Below are 20,076 nucleotides of genomic sequence, written 5' to 3'. Positions count from 1 at the left end.
AGATTTATTTGAATCGTTTAGGTAACGTCTATTACTTTTTTTGAATATTGAAGCATTGCTGTCCTAAAAATATTAAATAAATCTTATTTACGGTTTTATGGTAGATTTTACTATTTGTTGTTTTCTTTAACATAGTTGTAGGGAGCTCGATTTACTAAGAGATATAGTGCATCATTTTTGCGTCCCTCTTTTTAAGTAAGTTTCACATGGAATTTTAAACAATTCCTTAAAAAGATAAGCTTAAACTGCTTAAAATTCCATGTAAAACTGACTTCAAAATTGCAATTGCTTAAATTTCTTAAAATTTAATGTAAAACTTAAAAAGTGGGTGCAAAAATTATGCACTATATATACATTTTTTAGTAAATCCAGTGTATTATTTTTTTCAGTGTATTCTAAGTGTAATAAATGGCATAACATAAGTCAGTCATTGAATAAACTGGATCATCCACATAAAACACACAAATAACAGTGTTATTGACATGCATTGTCAGCACTGTAGAGAAATGTGTTTTGAAGTGTTCTGAACAGGGTTCATGTAAGGAAACATATACCTGAACAGTGACTTCACAAAATTATCATTTACAAGAAAACAATAAATATAAGAGCTTAAACTTTTATGACATTTTATTAACAAATATTTAAGTACGTTCTTATCAGTTCTTATTCTTTGAAAAAGCTTTAAAAAATCAAAATATTCAGGTGCAAATAAATTTAAGTATATTTAACTTTAATGTTTTAGTTTAATGGATATTATAAGCTTAAGTTAAATGAACTTAGATTTTTGACCTGAGCTCGCTAAAGTTTTTGATTAAAATGTACTTAATTATTTTAGGACTATATGTGCAGCAACTATGCAAATATATAATACAGCTTCATATTCCCACACAGTTCATTTTGTAAATGAATTAACTTTGTATTTTTTATCAATTTTCATAGGATAATCTATTTCTCAATAAATGGTAATATAATTATGTAGAAATTATGAGGGTAAATCTAATATAGGCTATTTAACTACAACAAAAAGTTCGTTTTTTCAGTGTATCCACATGTTAACCTTTGTACATCCCATGCACTCTTAAAGGTGCTCTAAGCGAATTCACATGTTTTAGGCCATAAAACATTTTTTGTTCTATACAGTAAACATCTCCTCACTATCTGCTAGCTGCCTGCCCTGCTGAACACACTCCACAAACTGCAACAAAAACAAAGTGGTCAAACCTACCACCACAAAACATTACAAACGTGTTCCAGCCAATAAATAACAAGAAGGATTTGGGAGTGGTGGTTGGGCGCGTTAATGACTCTTTAAGAAAGCACGGAAGGGAGGGGGAGGAGTTAGCTACGATCCATTTTGTTTGACAACACTAACGTCAAGTGATGTCACACAGATTTGCTTAGAGCGCCTTTAAGAATAGAGCTTAAAAGATTATTCACAGTAACGCCATAGAAAAATTTTTGGTTCTCCATTGAGGCAAAGGTTTAACCCTCCCCAAAAGAAAATTCTGTTTATCCTGTTAGTCAGTGGGTACTGTCCATACCACCATTTATCAAAATATCTCCTTTTATGTTTAACTAAATAAAGAAACTCATACAGGTGGTAAGGGTGAGTAAATGTGTTCCTTTTAAAATAATAATTTCTTTCTCATGTTTACATTCTTTCAGATGTTTAAAACTTTGTAAGGAACAATACAGTAAAAACAGCCTTTCTATGGCATCATGACATGTAGGACCTTTAAATACCATAAAGGGGCGCTTAAAACTGTATAAAGGAGTGATTATTTTAAGAACCTTTGATCAAAATAAATAACAATGTTTTTACAAAGAACTCTTTAATTTAAAGTACCTTTATTTTTAAGAGTGCACTGCAAAAACATAAAAAAAATCATATACTGTAAGCTATTTCAATATTTTATCTGTCCATTCAGTCAGGAAAAGCCTTGATGTTAATGAGAATAATGCTTATTTTTTCAGATGGCCACATTTGAAGATGCTCAGGAGGACCTGGAGGGAATTAGGGGATCATTGGATCTTCGATCAGCGATAAACATGATCAAAGATTTCCTGAATCTGCAAAATTTTGAAGAGCTTAATGTTGGTGTGACAGGGAAGTCTAGATCTGGAAAGTCCACCTTTGTCAATGCTTTCAGGGGTTTAGGGGATGACGATGAGGGCGCCGCTGTTACGGGTGTAGTGAAGACCACTAAAGATCCCAAGGTTTACATTCACCCAAAATACAACAATGTTAAAGTATGGGATCTCCCTGCAATAAGAACACCAAGGTTCAAACCCAGTGAGTACCTTCAACAGGTTCAATTTGAACGCTATGATTTTTTTATCATCATTGCTTCAAATCGATTCAAAAAATGTCACACCAAGCTGGCCAAAGAGATCATGAGAATGGGGAAGAAGTTTTACTTTGTTCATTCCAAGATTGACTGTACCATTACTGCTAAAAAGAAGAAAAAGAACTTTGATCTGAAAAAGACGCTGGATACCATCCGGGAGGATTGTAAAAATGGTTTGTTCATGCAGTTGATTACATAACAGTTTGACAGAAAAAGAAATATCCGTTCAGATCCAGTATTTCAGATGCCATAAGAACATTAAAAACACGTTTATACATTTTTACCAATATACTGATAAATCTCTTTACATAACAACTTAACAACTGTAAAGACAAAAAACTATTATTTAATATAATATAAAATAATAAACATAAAATAATTAATTTAGAAATAAATATTATTAATGATGCCTTCTTTGATTTTGTATAGGGCTAAAAAAGATGGGCATTGACAATCCTGATGTCTTCTTGATGTCTGGTCTGAAGATGGGCAAGTATGATTTAAATCTGCTGCATGAGATGATCGAGAAAGAGCTTCCACAACATAAGAGACACGTGCTGATTTTGGCTTTGCCAAATATCACACTGGAGATTAATGAGAGAAAGAAGAAAGCTCTGGAGAAAAACATTTCCAAAGTTGCCTTCCTATGTGTTTGTATGAACGCGATTCCTGTTCCCGGTCTTTCGATTGCAGTAAATTTAGCCATCATAGCAGCTGAGTTAAAAAAATACTACAGTGCCTTTGGTCTGGATGATAAATATGGGAAGACGGTAGAGAAGCTGAAGAATCTGATGAAGTCACCTCTACATAATGGAATAAACACAAAGTTAATAACAGACTTGCTGAGTGCTGAATCTCTTCTAGTATTAAGAGATGCTGTTACTTTTGTTTTGAGCCTTATACCCATTGTAGCCTCTTTGGTGACGGGGGGAAAGTCTTATTTGACAGTCTCAAATACGCTGAAGGGAGCACTGAATGATATAGCAGAAGATGCCAAGAATGTGCTAATGGTTTCTTTAGAGTGTTAAATGTAAATGCATTTCAATTAGACAGCTTTACATAAATATCAACACTGATAAAAGATACCAGAATTTATACTAATTAATTGTATAAAGGTTTACACTTTTAACAGTCTCAATTAATAGAAAAAACAAAGCCACACATATTTTTGTATATAGCAATGATTCTTTATAACAATTTCAGTAGCAGTTGTTGAAACAAAATAATTTCCTTACTCCTAATACTATTTGTATGCTAATAGTGATCTGAGTCAGATGTAGGCTTGATAATCACATCCCTTTTTGGGAATTCCTCAGAAATCTTGTTAGATATCTACTGTATATGCCTTTTGGATCGTGAATGTCATTTCTAAATTGTGTTGGTGATCATTTTCAGAGGTTATGATCTGGGTCAATGTAAGATCAGCAAAATTATTCTTTGATTTCATAATGCTACACCAATAGAGAAATGTATATGTGTATATATAATTTAAAATCTTCTTCAGAACGCTTTTGGTTTCACAGACAGCTATGGCACTTTGTAAACACATATCCTGGAAACTATCCATACAATTTCAGGTCAGAAGTATATGTCACAAGGCTCAGTGCAAGTAGTCCATCAGTCATAAATAAAAAGTGTCAAAATATATGTTGAACACTGTCTCAGATGACCATAATGCAAATGCACAATTCTGACCATTGACACCACTGCTTTAAAGTAACATGTGCCATCAAAATACCAATGTTACAAAAGTGAGGCAGTAGCAGCTGTGTAGAGTAGTTACTGTTGTTATCTTTGGCATAAATAAGAAAGATCTGAACTAATAAGAGAAGTGAACTATAGCTTAACATGTCTTTTAAGCCTCAAATACACAAGTTTCATTGATATTGTCCCATCTGGTTTCAGATTTTTAATAATTATTTTCTCTTATTTTAATGTGGGTCATATTTATCAAGATTAGAAAATAATAATTATTTGTATTAAAATAATTTAAAGCTTACAGAAAATACTACAGCTGCAAAAAATATGAGTGGTGACAGCAACATCTAGTGGAAGATTTGTGTATAATCATTGTTCTTTGTATTGCTTTTAATATTTAATTGTACATTTTTAAAAATGTAAAGCTGTATTAATGTATTCTACCCAGCAGCGAAAATATAATAAAACAATACTAAAAAAAGTATGGTAACTAAATAATTTAAGTAATTAAAGGGACGTTATTTTTTTCAAAATATACAGCATTTATTTAACAATTTTATTTTTTCCTCTCATGGGCATCTTCATGGCCATTTCAAAGCAAGTTAAAGAAGAAGCATGAATGCTTTGCATTCTCCGTTATACTTAATGTTTTTCAATTTGAGTTAAACTGCAATCTTGGGCTTGTCCACAATACATTCCCCTTTGAGACAATTCCCTCTGAGCCTTTTATTGCTCCACATGAAAAAGAAAGCTGATGGTTGCATACAGGGGCGTTGCTAGACATAAAGCTCTACTGGGGCACAGGCCCCCCATTTTTTTTTTTTTTACTTTTTCTTGAAAGCCTGCGGTGTGCAAGATACAATTTCCTTTGCTTAACCCACTATTCCAACATTGCAACAAGTACTGGGAAAGACAAACATTTATTTAAAAATATTTAAGTATCATCTTCATATATACATATATACAACATAATTAACATGTCTTAAGGCATAAAATGTTTGGAAATAATGGCTGGAGAGAAAAACATGTTATGCACATTTGCATTTTACATAACAATGATTAATAACTTCTTTTTTTATTTTTAAGAATATTTTCATTTTATGACTACTAAAAAATCTATCTTAGTTACTGCTAACTGATTATGTAATGACCTAGAGCTAGTGAACTAAATATTAATTTCATATCTGAAAATACAGAACAGTATAACACAGTTTTGGATGTGAACAAAGCAATTTTATAGACTATTGACAGAGGTTTTCCTGAAATTTTCCCTCTAATGTTTAAGCCCTGACAGGGTAGGATGTTATGTGTCTTTACTCCCTTAAATTCATCATCTCTCATTTTTCCTTCCCTTTTCCTGCTTTGCACAAAACATTTCTGATGTCCATCACATGCGTCAATGAGATTTTCATTATTATTTAGAAACTTACTTTAGTCTCGCCATGTTTTCATAAACCAACTCAATCGCGTGTACTTTGTATGCGGCTGCACACGGCAAAACAGTCGCGTGCACGCCTCAATTCATGTCCGCGTCCGCGCACCCATTCATGTCCGTCAGTGCGACTGTTGCGTCGCTTTTCCAAACGTGAATTGGGTAACTACATTGCATATAGATCCGTTTTGCCGCGATTGTCTTTGTAAAGGAATAAACTAGTTAACTGCTAAAATGTAAACTTGAGATTTACACAGGGGCACAAAAGATTTACACTGGGGCACGTGCCCCAGTAAAAGGGGTCTAGCGACGCGCCTAACAGGTCCAGCAAGGCAGTAGCCTATAGATCTATTGTCAAAACATGTCTATGCTAATATTTTTAAAATAAGTTGCAGACAGATATAAGCACGCATAATACAATACCCTTGCTAAAGTTTATTTGCCTCTGACTCTTGTAACTATAGTGATTTATATATAGCAAATGAAAGTAAAAGTGTGTTATGACCGGGGTGGATCCCATCCGGATGTTTAGTTAAATGTGTGGAAAGTTTTCCTCTCCGCCGTGGACACATCGCGCTCTGCTGCTCGGTAAGAAATAGATACATCTTCATTTAAATCATTTTAAACTTCACTGATTGTAGATATATTGAATTTGAAAAAAACGGTATCATGCTCGCCTCATGTGCATCACCAACACTCATTAAAAGATAATATAATGAGTTTAATATATGTATTTAATTTAATCAAATCCGTCTCAATGCTGTATCGTGCAATGCAATTGCCGGATACTTTGTTCTTCATTTTGTTAACATGTTGTCAATTTACATTTAACTTAAAACTCTTTGTACAATAGGGTACAGGAAGTTTGCTATCTTGAAGAAAACTTCTTGCTGTTCTTCTTCGACTAATAATTCTCTTTGATCTCAAACATAAAGGTAAGACACCCACATGTTAACTTTTTGTATCTACAAAAAAATAGAGCTTAGAAGTGCGACAAAAGATTATTCACAGCGATAAACCTGTATGAGTTTATTTGGTTGAACATATAAGAAGACATATTGATAAATTATGGTAACATTTGACGGTATATTGACTTACATAGCATTTGTTTATCCTACTATGGAAGTCTATGAAACTGTCAACTGTGTGCATAGATGTAGATGAGAATTGGCATATTATTTTCCAGATGGGCACATTTGAAGACGATTGTATAATAACTCAGGAGGACCTGGAGGGACTTAGGGAATCCATATCTAATCAGGATCTTCCATCAGCGATAAACACAATCAAAGATTACCTGAAACAACAAGATCTTGTGGAGCTTAATGTTGGTGTGACAGGAGAGTCTGGATCTGGAAAGTCCACCTTTGTCAATGCTTTTAGGGGCTTAGGGGATGAAGATGAGGGTGCCGCCGCTACTGGTGTAGTGGAGACCACCATGGATCCCGAAGTTTTCCTTCACCCAAAATACAAAAATGTAAAAGTGTGGGATCTTCCTGGAATAGGAACACCAAACTTTAAAGCCAGCGAGTACCTTCGACGGGTTCAGTTTGAACGCTATGATTTTTTTATCATCATTGCTTCAGATCGATTCAAAGAATGTCACACCCAGCTGGCCAAAGAGATCATGGGAATGGGGAAGAAGTTTTACTTTGTTCGGTCCAAGATTGATTGTAGCATTACTGCTGAAAAGAGGAAAAAGAACTTTGACCTGAAAAAGACACTGGATACCATCCGAGAGGATTGTAAAAATGGTTTGTTTATGCAGTTGATTACATAACAGTTTGACAGAAAAATAAATATTCATTCACATCCAGTATTTCTTAAACAGATGCCACAAGAACGTTACAAAAACATTGATTTTACCAATATTTGTATACTGATGAATCTCTTTGCATAACAACTAAACAACTTTAAAGACAACATTTTAATTTTTTTAATATATACATAAAATATTCCATTTATAAATACATATTATTCATGATGCCTTCTTTGATTTTGCATAGGGCTAAAAAAGATCGGCATTGAGGTTCCTGTTGTCTTCTTGATGTCTGGTTGGGAGATGGGCAAGTATGATTTAAATCTGCTGCAGGAGAGGATGGAGAAAGAGCTTCCACAGCATAAGAGACACGTGCTGATGTTGGCTTTACCAAATATCACACTGGAGATTAATGAGAGAAAGAAGAAAGCTCTGGAGGAAAACATTCCCAGAGTAGCCTTACTATCTGCTTGTGTGGCCGCGATTCCTCTGCCTGGGCTTTCAATTGCAGCAGATGTAGCCATCATAGCAGATGAGTTAAGAAAATACTACAGTGCCTTCGGTCTGGATGATCCATCCCTGCAGAAGCTCTGTGAAAGATCTGGGAAGACTGTAGAGGAGCTGAAGAGTCTGATGAAGTCACCTCTACATAATGGAATAAATACAAGTTCAGTATTAACCTTGCTGGGTGCTGCATCTCTTCTTATATCAGAAGATGCTGTGGAGTTTTTTTGTAGCCTCATACCCATTGTAGGCTCTGTTGTGGCAGGGGGACTGTCTTATTTGACTGTCTCAAATATGCTAAAAAGAGCTCTGAATGATATAGCAGAAGATGCCAGAAAGGTGCTAATGGCTGCTTTGGAGTCTGAGGTGTAAACACATTTGAATTAGACAGCTTTACATAAATATCAACATCAGATAAAATATAATAATATAAATGAATTGATTTTAATAAAGGTTTGCACTGTTTACACTCTCAATTAGTAGAAAAAAATACATATTTTTATAGCAATGATTGTTTATAACAGTTTCAGTAACAATTCAAACAAAATAATTTTCTTACTACTAATACTATTTGTATGCTAATATAGTGAGTCACAAGTTGAACATTAACATTGAAGAGAACCACCAAATGTATGTATAACACAGTATATATGTAGGCTTGATAATCACATCCCTTTTTGGGAATTCCTCATAAATCTAGTTAGATATCTACTGTATATGCCTTCATGGACCATGAAATGTTATTTCTAAATCGTTGTATGTAATCATCAATGTAAGACCAGCAATATTGTTTTGCACACCAATAGAGAAATGTTGCTAAACGTGAGCATTTGTGCAGAATGATGTGTATATCTGTTATAAGTTTACACCTTGACATATATTTAAATCATGCCTTTTATTATAATAAAAATTATATTACACAATTTAATAGATTTGTTTCTGTCCTTGAATCTGATTAGACCAGAGTCCATGCCTGATGCAGAATGCTTTTGTTTAGTATCACTTTGCCACAAAAGAGTTAAAACTAAACCCACCGTGTTTTTATATCTGTAATCTCTTAAAATATTAATATCAGTAAAAACTTAAAACTAACAAATTCTGAAAATTATATTTACCCACAAAGTGCAAAAAAGTTTAAAAACAGACTGTTAAAAAAGCCTGTTAAAGGTTGTTTTACTGTGTTGTATACATCTGAATGCTATTTCAGCCTTGCGCAAAATTGCCCTGCAATCCTGGAAAAAAACACACAATGTACAACTGACCGGAAGCACACAATTTAAAAATGGCCAAGGCTTTCCTCACTATCTGTTTTGTAACACATTGAATAGACTGAATCGTGACAAAAAAAAAAAAAATCAGGTCTGTGGCTTTAACCTTCTGGGGTCCGACCATTTTGGGACACTGGCAGACGATCTGACATGCTCTTATATTTGGTCTTTCTTTCAGTGGCTTTAAACATATTAATGGCTAATATTAGCAGAAACTGTAAATAATATACTAAAAGAATATGTAAGTAAAATGTGTGTACATGTTTGTATTTTAAGTAAATAATGTTTATGCGTGGTTAGAACAAATAAAAAGTTGCTAAAAATAAGGCCAAGGAACACTTACTAAAATAATTTTTCACCAACAAAAAAGTACTGGATCTTGTAGATTTAGGATTTGTAACAAAAGGATGTAAAACCATTTTACCCACTTATTTACATGAAACAATATATTGATTTAACTTTCGTAAGACACTGTAAAGGCACTAAGGTTCAGAAACTGTTTAAAACACACTGTTTTAAACACACCCATAACTAATAATACAACTTATATGATGTTTATACAACATAGTCCCACTCTACAAAGAGTTAAAGTGATTAATGAAGGGTTGCAGATAAATAAAGCAGGTTCACACTTTATGTTAACAAACTAAATCACTGAAGAAACACACAAGGAACAACAAGACAAATATGAGATCATGATTTGCATTCTGGTTATGCAAACAATGTAAAAAAACAGTGATCTTCAAAACAACAACCAGTACTAAGATATATGAATATTTCCATGTACAGTAGCCTGTAAGGTAAGAAATCTATGAAAATTAGAACAACGTGTGAAATAAGGAACCCTATATAACCATTAACAAGAAGCACTTCTAGTTTCACCAGAAGTGAAAGGGCATTGGTGCAAACCCTGCAGACATTGGATGAAGCATAACTCAAACTTTTTTCAATTGCTTTCACACACAATCCTTGCATGTCACACAATTTCTGGACCCTGACACTTAAACACAAGGGCCCGTATTCATAAAGATTCTAAGAGTCTTCACAGAAAACTTTTAATTTAGCTTAAAAACTTTTATGTAGGAGTCTTAGCTTAAGAGCTATTCGGAACTGATCTGAGAGTAACTCTGAGTAAGGAAAAGACAAAAACTTTTATCTTAGTTGTTGTCCAAGAAGGAAGAAAAAGAGAGAAAATGTAGGATCTATATTAGCTATAAATTACAGGTACTGTATACTTTTACATATTATATATATTTATATTTATATATATATAAATTGAGAAAATATACAATATAGAAATAATATATAATTAATATATTTATTTTATATATATTTATAAATAAATAAAGTGTAAACTTATAAGTAAGTGCTGTTAATGTCATACGTAACGTATTAGATCACAAAAGAAAGGTTTAGGTTTTGAATAACTGTGTGTACATATCCAAAAGAATAATATTATGGCAAAGGTGTTTGCAAGGTAAGACAAATGTTTGCTTTTGTGATGTGTTTGTTGTTGTTTTGAATACATTGCTTCATTTTGCAAGAGCTGTGAGGCATTTTGCATTTTGTGTGTGCAATTCTTTGATTTGTGTGTTAAGTTTTGAAAAAAGGCAAAGTTTTAAAAATGTGAATAAGCAGTTGAAAACAAAACTAATATAGCCACAGCTACAGAAAATGAGTGGTATGACAACGACATCTAGTGGAACATTTGTGCATGTTCATGGTTCTTCGTATTGCCACAGTATTGCTTTTAACATTGTACATTTTTAAACGTTAAGCTATATTACAGCGAAAATACTGTATAATTGAAAATAGAAATAAGCTATTTGTATGGTAACTAAATCATTAGAGTAATACAATGTACGTTATTTATTCAGAATATACAGAATTGATTTATTATTTTTATCCAACACCTGTAATTATCAAGCAACCCTGAACACCTCATCTGTGTATAATTGGGGATAGAGCAAAAAATCTTCAGGACGGTTGCTCACCAGGAACATAGACCCCTGCTTTAGTGATTTAGCAAATGAAAGTGAAACTTTGACCGGGTGGGTCCTATCCGGAAGTTTGGTTTTGTGTTGGGAAGTTTTCCTCTCCGCGCACGCATCAGGCTGTTGTAACTGTTATCGCTTTCTCGGTAAGAAATTTGCACATGAATCGTTTTTAACTCCACTGATTGTAGATTGATTGAATTTTGAATTAAACTAGTTTACTATGCTCATGTTTATCGCTAAAAACTAAGAAAAATGATGATATAAATGTGTTTAATTTAGGCTAACCAAATCCATCTCAATGTTGTATCGTGCAATGCATTTTCCAGATGAATTTGTTCTTTATTTGTTTATTGAAAATGTGTAACGAATCAAGAAACATTTATAGCCTACTTAAAACAAAATACATTTCACATCTCGAAGAAAACAAAGTTTTGCGCTTTTCTTGTTGTACTAATAATTCTTTCTAGTATCTTACATAAATGTATGGTAGCCTACCCACATGCTAACCTTTTATGCACTCAAAAAATCTCATCAGTTGAATGTATTAATTTCTGGGTAAAATTATTACATTATCTAATCATGTTTGTTGGATGCAACTAAACTCTTTTTCGTTGGTTTAACGTGAAAATTTGCCACAGGTTAAATAAAAGACATTCAACTGAGCAATGTTTTTAGTATATCTCCCATGCACGCTTAAAAATAGACCTTCCTAGGTTCCAAAATAAGTTTATGTAACTGTCTCGGTATGATCATGTAATCCAACCAATCAGCGCGTTTCTACAGAGCCGTCCCGTGACAGTGTTTTGCATACCTCCTCCACCCAATCACCTCTCTCAGTTGGTGTATCTATCCCTGTTAAAGAGGTGGCCAAGATTCTGGGTTATAATATATTCTGCATATTATAATATATGCAGCAGTCACATTTTGTCACATATTGGACCATGGGTAGGCAAATATTTTTGACCGCCTTGTTTGCCTATGCCTGAAGTGGTTCTGCCTTGAGTCACAGGTTACTAAAAGAGTTCACCAAAAAAATTCAATTCTCTCATAATTTTCTCACTTTCATGGTGTTCTGAACATGCATGAGTTTTTATTATTTTTTATTATTCTGTATTATTATTTTAAGAGTGCACTACACCAACACATGCAATTATATAAGCTATTTTAATAGTGCATCTGCTAGGATAAACCTATAAATGTAAATGAGAATTTACACAGTTTTTCTAACAAAAAAATAACCATTTACAAGAAGCCCTTCTAGTTTCACCAGAAGTGACAGTACAGATGTTTGGTGCAACCCACACTCCAGATTGGATGATTTTCTGTTAAGCACTGCCCACTATTAAGGCAAGTTTATCTAGAAGCATGCAACAGGCATTGTTACATTGAAATGTTTGAAAAGTAAATTACTAAGGATTTAAGAGTTGCTATAAGGGTAAGAATGTGACATTATGGGTTTATATATTGACAGCCATAATAAAAGCAACAAACACTAATTCTTTAATTAATTTATATATATATATATATATATTTAATCTGTCTTTTTTACAGATGGATTCACTTGACGACGGGTTTTGTATAATAGGACAAGATGAGCTGGAGGAAATTAAAGAAGCTTTATCTACACAAGATATGACAACAGCAGTTAGTAAAATCAAGGATGTTCTTGAGCAGCAAGATCGAGTTGAGTTAAATATTGCTGTGACGGGAGAGTCTGGTTCTGGAAAGTCTACATTTGTCAATGCTTTTAGAGGTTTGGGAGATGAAGATGAGGGCTCTGCCAAAACCGGTCCAGTGGAGACCACCATGAAACAAGAAGTTTACCATCACCCAAAATACGACAATGTAAAAGTGTGGGATCTCCCTGGAATTGGAACACCAAACTTTAAAGCTGATGAGTACCTTAAAGAAGTTCAGTTTGAACGCTATGATTTTTTCATCATCATTGCTTCAGATCGGTTCAGAGAATGCCATACGAAGCTCGCCACAGAGATTATGAAAATGGGGAAGAAATTTTACTTTGTTCGCTCCAAGATTGACTCAAACATTGATGCTGAAAAGAGAAAGAAAAGCTTTGATCAAGGCAAGACACTAAACACCATACGAGAGGATTGTATAAAAGGTATCCAGTTAATCATTACCTGATTTATTTGTTTAACAAGGTTTTATTCAAAGTGTATATGCTCTTGTTCAATGTAAAACAAAAATCAACATCAAGAGAACTGAACTTCATAAGTCCAACTGCTCATATACCAAAGCTGTAGCTGTGGAGGAAAATGACTGTACATTTGTTTACGTTTGTACGCTTTCTGTTTTGTTTGTAGAGTTGACAAAGATTGGTATTGAAAATCCTGTGGTATTCTTGATCTCTTGCTTTGAGCTGGGCAAGTATGATTTCAATCTGCTGGAAGAGATGATGGAGAAAGAGCTTCCACAGCATAAGAGACACGTGCTGATGTTGGCTATTCCGAATATCACGCTGGAGATTAATGAGAGAAAGAAGAAAGCCCTGGAGGAAAACATTCCCAGGGTAGCCCTCCTGTCTGCCGGCTTGGCTACAATTCCTCTTCCTGGTCTTTCGGTTTTTGCCGATTTAGCCATTGTAAACAATGAGGTACAGAGGTACTATAGTGCCTTTGGTCTGGATGATCCATCCCTACAGATGCTCTGTGAAAGATCTGGAAAGACCATAGAGGAACTGAAGAATGTCATGAAGTCACCACTGCACCTTGGGATAAACCCAACCACAATCATAAGCTTGCTGGGCGCTGCATCCTTGTATGTATCAGAGAATGCAGTTGAATACGTCTGCAGTCTCGTACCTATACTTGGCACTGTGGTGGCAGGAGGGATGTCTTATTTGACTATCTCAAAAATGCTAAAGAAAGCTTTGGATGAGTTGGCTGAAGATGCCAAGAATGTGCTGATGGCTTCACTGGAGACTGAAGTGTAATAAAATCACCAAGGACGCAAATGTTTTTTAGCTTTTGAAATAACTATTTTAATATTTTTGGGCTCCTGGAGTAAATAACCTCTATATGAACAGTTTTAGTTTACATTGCATTCCCACATTAATTAAGATATTAGATATGTTATTAAAATCAGTTTAACCAGAGGAATTAGGATACATGTATACTCTATGTAGCCCTTCGTGTGTGTGGTCTGTAATTTCAAAATATGTGTTCCACGCGTCGAGTGATCCTATGTGCATCACGTGTCTTGTCAAAATAAGTGCCGGCTGCAGACGCGTCTAAAGGTTTTATGATGAAAGAGACACTCGCGTTTGCGAGATACTCGCATAATCTCATGCGTAATCAAAGTTCACTGTTAAGGGAGTGTCTTGCGTATATTTTGTGAAAGTGAGCGTCTCTTTTTTCATAAACTTAAAAGTCTTGACGCGTGTGAAGCAGGCATTTATTTTGACAAAACACGTGATGCACATGGTTCATATGACGCAACACACACATATTGTGAAAACACGAGCAACACATGACACTCTGAACACATATTTTGAATTTGCACCCCTCGGAAGAGCAGTCACGAGCTGCCACTGGAGTGTACTTTCACTTTTAACCATTTATTTTAAAGAAAAAAACTTAAAAGTTTACATTTATTCATTATTAGATGCTTTTTAGCTGTTTATAAATGAGAGATGAACTTAATATTTTTTTCTTAAGAGATTTTAGTTGAAGATAGTTTTAAAAATATTATGTTCTTGAAAGACTTGGGCTACTCAAACGTGATATGTAAAGCTTAAAACATCAATGTAGGCTTTACAAAGCCTGGCCTGAATGTTTGAAACAACTTCAAAAGCTTGTGACAGTTTTATGGCTGTCAGATAAACAGTAAGACAGACTGATTAAATGACATTGGACATTGTTATGTAAACACTGGTGTTTTTGAGACAAAGTATGCCAAGTTCATGGCATTGTGCATGTCAAACGGTGTTGGCTTATTGTCTTAAAGGACCCAAATGTATTCTGCTTTGTAATACTGTATGAATTCCCTGTAAAATATTTGGGAAATAAAAATATTTGTTGAATAAAATATAAAGCGAAGGGGATCTGCCCTGTTGTGGATTTTTTACCTTGCTGATCTTGTACAAATGATTAATTAAAGTCATAACCCAAATAGAGTTTCAATAAATTTTAATATCTTGCAACAGGCACTTCCGTCTACAATTCTGACTTCTGCTCCACGCTCACGTGTTTTTTCCCGTCTTCTTCTGTTTTGCTAACCATACACATCCTGTTCTTGCAGCTCTTTTTATTTCTACCTCTGTACAAATCATTAAGTCTGAACTGTAAGACAGTAATTTTACATTGCTACATATGTCACATAGCCAACTAAACCTAAGGTCAAGAAAGAAAATTTAGCTTAGTTAACAAATGCAGCTTATACCATAAAACTCTTAATAAACACCAAAAATGCTCAAATCATAAGGATAAAGATAAAATTTTCAATGTTTGTAGTTTATACCTTCACTTCTTTAAATTTTGATTAATTTGAAATGTTTATTTTCTCATTTAGTAAATAGTTAAGTTTTAATCAGTTTTGTGAATAAAGTAAGCAAATTAGAGTCAATCTGAAAAACAATCTCTCTATGATTTTTGGGCATGGTGGGTGACTTTTCTTCCGAGGGGCACGAATTCAAAATATGTGTTTGGTGTGCCCTGTGTGTTGCTGGTCATTTCAAAATATGTTCATTGTGTCATGTAACCCATGTGCCTTGTGTCTAAATATTGTGAGGAGCTTCCCAGCGTGCGTCCTTGAAAAATAAGTCACCAGCCGCCACTGCTTTTGGGGGATGTCCACAGGCTCTTTTTGACAAAACCCACAGGCTGATTTTGCAGAAAGTACACACTCATTTTGTTGTTGGTCTGTCACACCCATTGTGTAGAAATAGAAAGAGGTGAAGGGCTAAACAATGATCTTTAACTTTTCACTCTGATTCCATTACACAGATTACAAAGTCCAATTTTGACAGCAAATCATTGTAAACATTGCTGTACAAAGCAGTGCACGAACAAGAACAATTGAGCATTAAGCTAAATTAGGATTTCAATTGAAGGCTTGACTCAAATTAAAAACCGTAAACAACAATAGTGGCGAGATATAAATATATGAATATTTTCCTTTACGCATGTGACAATGACAATGTGTAATGCAAAATATCTGGTTTCACCAAAAGTGAAAGTATAGGTGTTTGGTGCAACCCACTCTCCAGAGGCAAATTTACCTAAGCATGCAGAAGGCAAACTTTTTGCAAATACTTCTCTTGAATAGAAAGTAAAATACTGAGTAACTTCGTGTCTAAAGGTAAAAATGTAGCATTTCTAGAATAACAATACAACAAACCAAACACTGTATTTTTCACAGAATATATATTTAATCTCTGTTTAATCTTATTCTTTCTGATTTGTAGATGGATGCACTTGATGAAGGGTATTGTGTAATAGGACAAGATGAGCTGGAGGAAATTAAAGAAGCTTTATCAACTGAAGATCTGCCAACAGCCATTAATAAAATCAAGGACGTTCTTGAGCAGCAAGATCGAGTCGAGTTAAATATTGCTGTGACGGGGGAATCTGGTTCTGGAAAGTCTACATTTGTCAATGCTTTTAGAGGTTTGGGAGATGAAGATGAGGGCTCAGCCAAAACAGGTGTAGTGGAGACAACAATGAAAACTGAAGTTTACCATCACCCAAAATATGAAAATGTAAAAGTGTGGGATCTCCCTGGAATTGGAACACCAAACTTTAAAGCTGATGAGTACCTTGAACAAGTTCAGTTTGAACGCTATGATTTTTTCATCATCATTGCTTCAGATCGGTTTAAAGAATGTCACACCCAGCTGGCCAAAGAGATCATGAGAATGGGAAAGATGTTTTACTTTGTTCGTTCTAAGATTGACACAAACATTAATGCTGAAAAGAGAAAGAAAAGCTTCGACCAAGAAAAAACACTAAACACCATACGGACAGACTGTGAGAAAGGTATGCAGCTTATCATTATGTGGTGTATCTGTTTGTAGTCACAAGTATTTGTATTTTCTGATCTTAAATTGTTTTGTTGGTGCAGTCTAGGATGAGAACTGCCTTTTTACATTACCGAGCAATAGTGCCAATCGCCCTTTTATGCCATCTGGTGGTGAATTCGTAAACATCTGTAAAATGAATAGTTAAGAAAAATATATATTATTTATAATTTACTGACCCTAATGTCATCTTAAGCTTATGTGATTTTCTTTCTTCAGTCGAACACATTTAGAGTTATAATAAATAAATCCTTGCTCTTCAAAGCATGGCATTAAATAATATCCTTTTTTTGGGCTAATTCATAACCAGAAAATTATATCCATATGACTTTGTTGGGTTAATGTGTGTCTTTTAAGTAAAAGATTTGTGAGAGAAAATTATTCATATTTTAAATCTATTAACAATCAATAGATCTAAAATGGCCACGTCGGTACTTAAACAATTATTGGTTCTCATAAGTCTTGTGATTAGTCGTCAAAAAGTACCAAGTACCAGGTCATTCAAATTGTTTGGCGAACCATTCCTGTAAATGTGACTGTTGTTGGATTCAATAAGCATTGTGCTCTATTTTTAGTGCAATAAAATTTGTGGAAAATCATTACTGTATAAAATGGACCACACAGTTGCAGTCACATAGCAAAACTGATCAGAATTCACCTTCTGTTTTTTCTAGAGTTGATGAAGATCGGTATTGAGGCTCCTGATGTATTCTTGATCTCTTGTTTTGAGCTTTGCAAGTATGATTTCAATCTGCTGCAGGAGAGGATGGAGAAAGACGTCTCCAAGCATAAGAGACACGTGCTGATGTTGGCTATACCAAATATCACCCTGGAGATTAATGAGAGAAAGAAGAAAGCTCTAGAAAAAAGCATTGTACAAGTATCAATCCTGTCTGCTTTTGTGGCTGCCATTCCTGTTCCTGGTCTTTCATTTGCTGTGGATTTAGCCATTGTAAAAAATGAAATAGAAAAGTACTACAGTGCCTTTGGTCTGGATGATTCATCCCTGCAGATGCTCTGTGAAAGATCTGGAAAGACCATAGAGGAACTGAAGGATGTGATGAAGTCCCCACTTTATAATGGGATAAACTCACATACAATCTTGAGCTTGCTGGGTGCTACATCACTTCAAATAACAGAGAGTGCAGCTGAATATACCTTCAGTCTTATACCTGTACTTGGCACAGTGATAGCAGGAGGAATGTCTTATTTAACCGTCTCAAGAATGCTACAGAAAGCTTTGAACGAGATAGCAGAAGATGCAAAGAATGTCCTGATGGCTTCACTGGAGACTGAAGTGTAAAAAAATGCCACAAACTACATTTAATTTAATTTACATGGTATTTGAACATTAATGTATGTCCACATGTATGTATATACACAACCACCCTAAAGTGGTAAAAAAAATCCACTCTTTCCTTTTTATATTCCTGTAACTCAGCAACAGTTATCATTAATTAGTAATCAAAAACCACCCTGACTTTGAGGAACCCAAAACGTTTCTGCTGGCATTGCTGTGAAGAAACTTTTAAGCAGTGTACATTATTTATGTTTTTATGTCAAATCTGCTATAATTTGAAGATTGTGGTATTAGTTTAGGGTATCATTATCTTGGGCCCTATTTTAACGATATAATCCCATGGCATGAAGCGCATGGTGCAGGTGCAAGTAAGCCGTGTCAAAACCACCTTTGCTAGTTTCAAAAAAATGGTCATCACGCCAGGCGCATTGTCCAAAAGGGTTGTAGCTATTCTACTAACAAGTCATGGATTGTTTTGACCTTAATGTGCAATTAACCAATCAGAAGCTTATCTTCCTTTAAAAGCCAGTTGTGTTAACACCATGGCGGAATCGCTATATACATGGCAAAAATTGTAAGAACAAAGAACGCTTCTCCAGAGAGGAACGTTATTTCATTCGTCATCATTTTATCTTTATGTAATAATATTTTACACTGTAATCTTTTCACTTTTAATATTTGGCATGTTTGTGTATGTGCATTGTGCTCCCATAGGCACATATAATGCGCCCTTTCAAAAAAACTGTATTGTTTAGCTATACAACAGTTGTACTGTATTGTTTCAATTGTTAAAATTGTTCAGCTAATAATAAAAACAGGTGTGCTTTACAAAGAATCCTTGTAGCTAAAAACTTTTCTGTAAAACACAAGCAGTGGTGAGATATGTGTTTGCATGAATATTTTAATGTATGAAAGACAGAGGCCAATACAACCTGACGGCAAAATGCCACTGTGCGAGGTTTCAAAAAATAAGAAACATTTTGGGGGACATTCTGTTCCTGTTTTACCAAATATCACAGTAAACATTTTAGGTGCTTACTCATTTTCGGTTTAGTAAATGGATTGTAAAGCGCTTTGGATGGCCATAGGTCTGTTAAAAGCGCTATATAAATGCATTATATAGCGCTTTTAACAGACCTATGGCCATCCAAAGCGCTTTACAATTAGCCTCACATTCACCCATACGCGCACATTCATACACCGACGGCGGTGTCAGCCATGCAAGGCGCCAGCCAGCTCGTCGGGAGCAGCTGGGGTCAGGTGTCTTGCTCAAGGACACTTGGTCCGGTGGAGCCGGGGATTGAACCACCAACCTTACGGTTTGTAGACAACCTGCATGAACCACTGAGCCACTGCCGTCTTTTCAGGATTTCTGTATATTGGTGTTCACTGTAAAAAGGTGACAGCTATGTGCTTGACTCACAAAGTTTTGTTTTAGATTTTTTATAAATTAGCAGACAGTTGCAATTTAATTTGCAAAGTTTGCAGAGTTCATGGCATCATATCTATAGATTTACAAGGACTGCTTTAGGGCCCTTTTACACACTTTGATGTATACTTACAGTCTTCATTCATAACAAACAATGAATAGTTGCACAACAGGTTTGAAAGATGAAGAATCTTTTAACTTTAATTGTTATAATCTGTGTCTTTTTTGTCTTGTGCTTAGTCTGGAAGGGATTTGGGGCAGTATGATTATCATGATTTGAATAAAAATAAATAACTTCTAAACG

The 20,076-nt window shown here is 34.6% G+C and overlaps 4 protein-coding genes across 6 annotated transcripts; all 4 read left to right on the top strand.

Annotated features, from left to right (window-relative positions):
* The first annotated feature begins 1,974 nt into the window (after positions 1-1,974).
* Positions 1,975-3,376, top strand: LOC135773234 (interferon-inducible GTPase 5-like). Its single transcript, XM_065282718.1, has 2 exons — positions 1,975-2,521; positions 2,778-3,376. Exons 1-2 carry the CDS (start codon positions 1,975-1,977, stop codon positions 3,374-3,376), a joined length of 1,146 nt encoding a protein of 381 aa, XP_065138790.1.
* Positions 3,377-5,946: 2,570 nt separating this feature from the next.
* On the top strand, positions 5,947-8,663 carry LOC135778138 (interferon-inducible GTPase 5-like). The gene is made up of 4 exons (XM_065288590.2): positions 5,947-6,066; positions 6,332-6,413; positions 6,665-7,232; positions 7,485-8,663. The coding sequence occupies exons 3-4, from the start codon at positions 6,665-6,667 to the stop codon at positions 8,111-8,113; spliced, it is 1,197 nt and encodes a 398-aa protein (XP_065144662.1). The 5' UTR covers positions 5,947-6,066; positions 6,332-6,413; the 3' UTR covers positions 8,114-8,663.
* A 2,376-nt stretch (positions 8,664-11,039) lies between these two features.
* Positions 11,040-15,061, top strand: LOC135778122 (interferon-inducible GTPase 5-like). Of its 3 annotated transcripts, none has more exons than XM_065288561.2 (4): positions 11,040-11,149; positions 12,256-12,353; positions 12,558-13,128; positions 13,331-15,061. In XM_065288561.2, the coding sequence occupies exons 3-4, from the start codon at positions 12,558-12,560 to the stop codon at positions 13,957-13,959; spliced, it is 1,200 nt and encodes a 399-aa protein (XP_065144633.1). In that variant the 5' UTR covers positions 11,040-11,149; positions 12,256-12,353; the 3' UTR covers positions 13,960-15,061. The 3 variants fall into 3 exon arrangements, with proteins under 3 accessions (XP_065144633.1, XP_065144649.1, XP_065144641.1); XM_065288569.2 differs by having other exon boundaries at positions 11,065-11,149; positions 12,259-12,353; XM_065288577.2 differs by lacking the exon at positions 12,256-12,353 and having other exon boundaries at positions 11,060-11,149.
* A 1,162-nt stretch (positions 15,062-16,223) lies between these two features.
* LOC135771921 (interferon-inducible GTPase 5-like) lies at positions 16,224-19,161 on the top strand. The gene is made up of 3 exons (XM_065282252.2): positions 16,224-16,325; positions 16,432-17,002; positions 17,718-19,161. Exons 2-3 carry the CDS (start codon positions 16,432-16,434, stop codon positions 18,344-18,346), a joined length of 1,200 nt encoding a protein of 399 aa, XP_065138324.1. The 5' UTR covers positions 16,224-16,325; the 3' UTR covers positions 18,347-19,161.
* Positions 19,162-20,076: the final 915 nt, after the last annotated feature.

Source organism: Paramisgurnus dabryanus, chromosome 19, assembly GCF_030506205.2.
Source record: "Paramisgurnus dabryanus chromosome 19, PD_genome_1.1, whole genome shotgun sequence".
Lineage (NCBI taxonomy): Eukaryota > Metazoa > Chordata > Actinopteri > Cypriniformes > Cobitidae > Paramisgurnus > Paramisgurnus dabryanus.
Note: the sequence above shows the minus strand (reverse complement) of the source record. Positions and strands in the feature narration are given on the sequence as shown.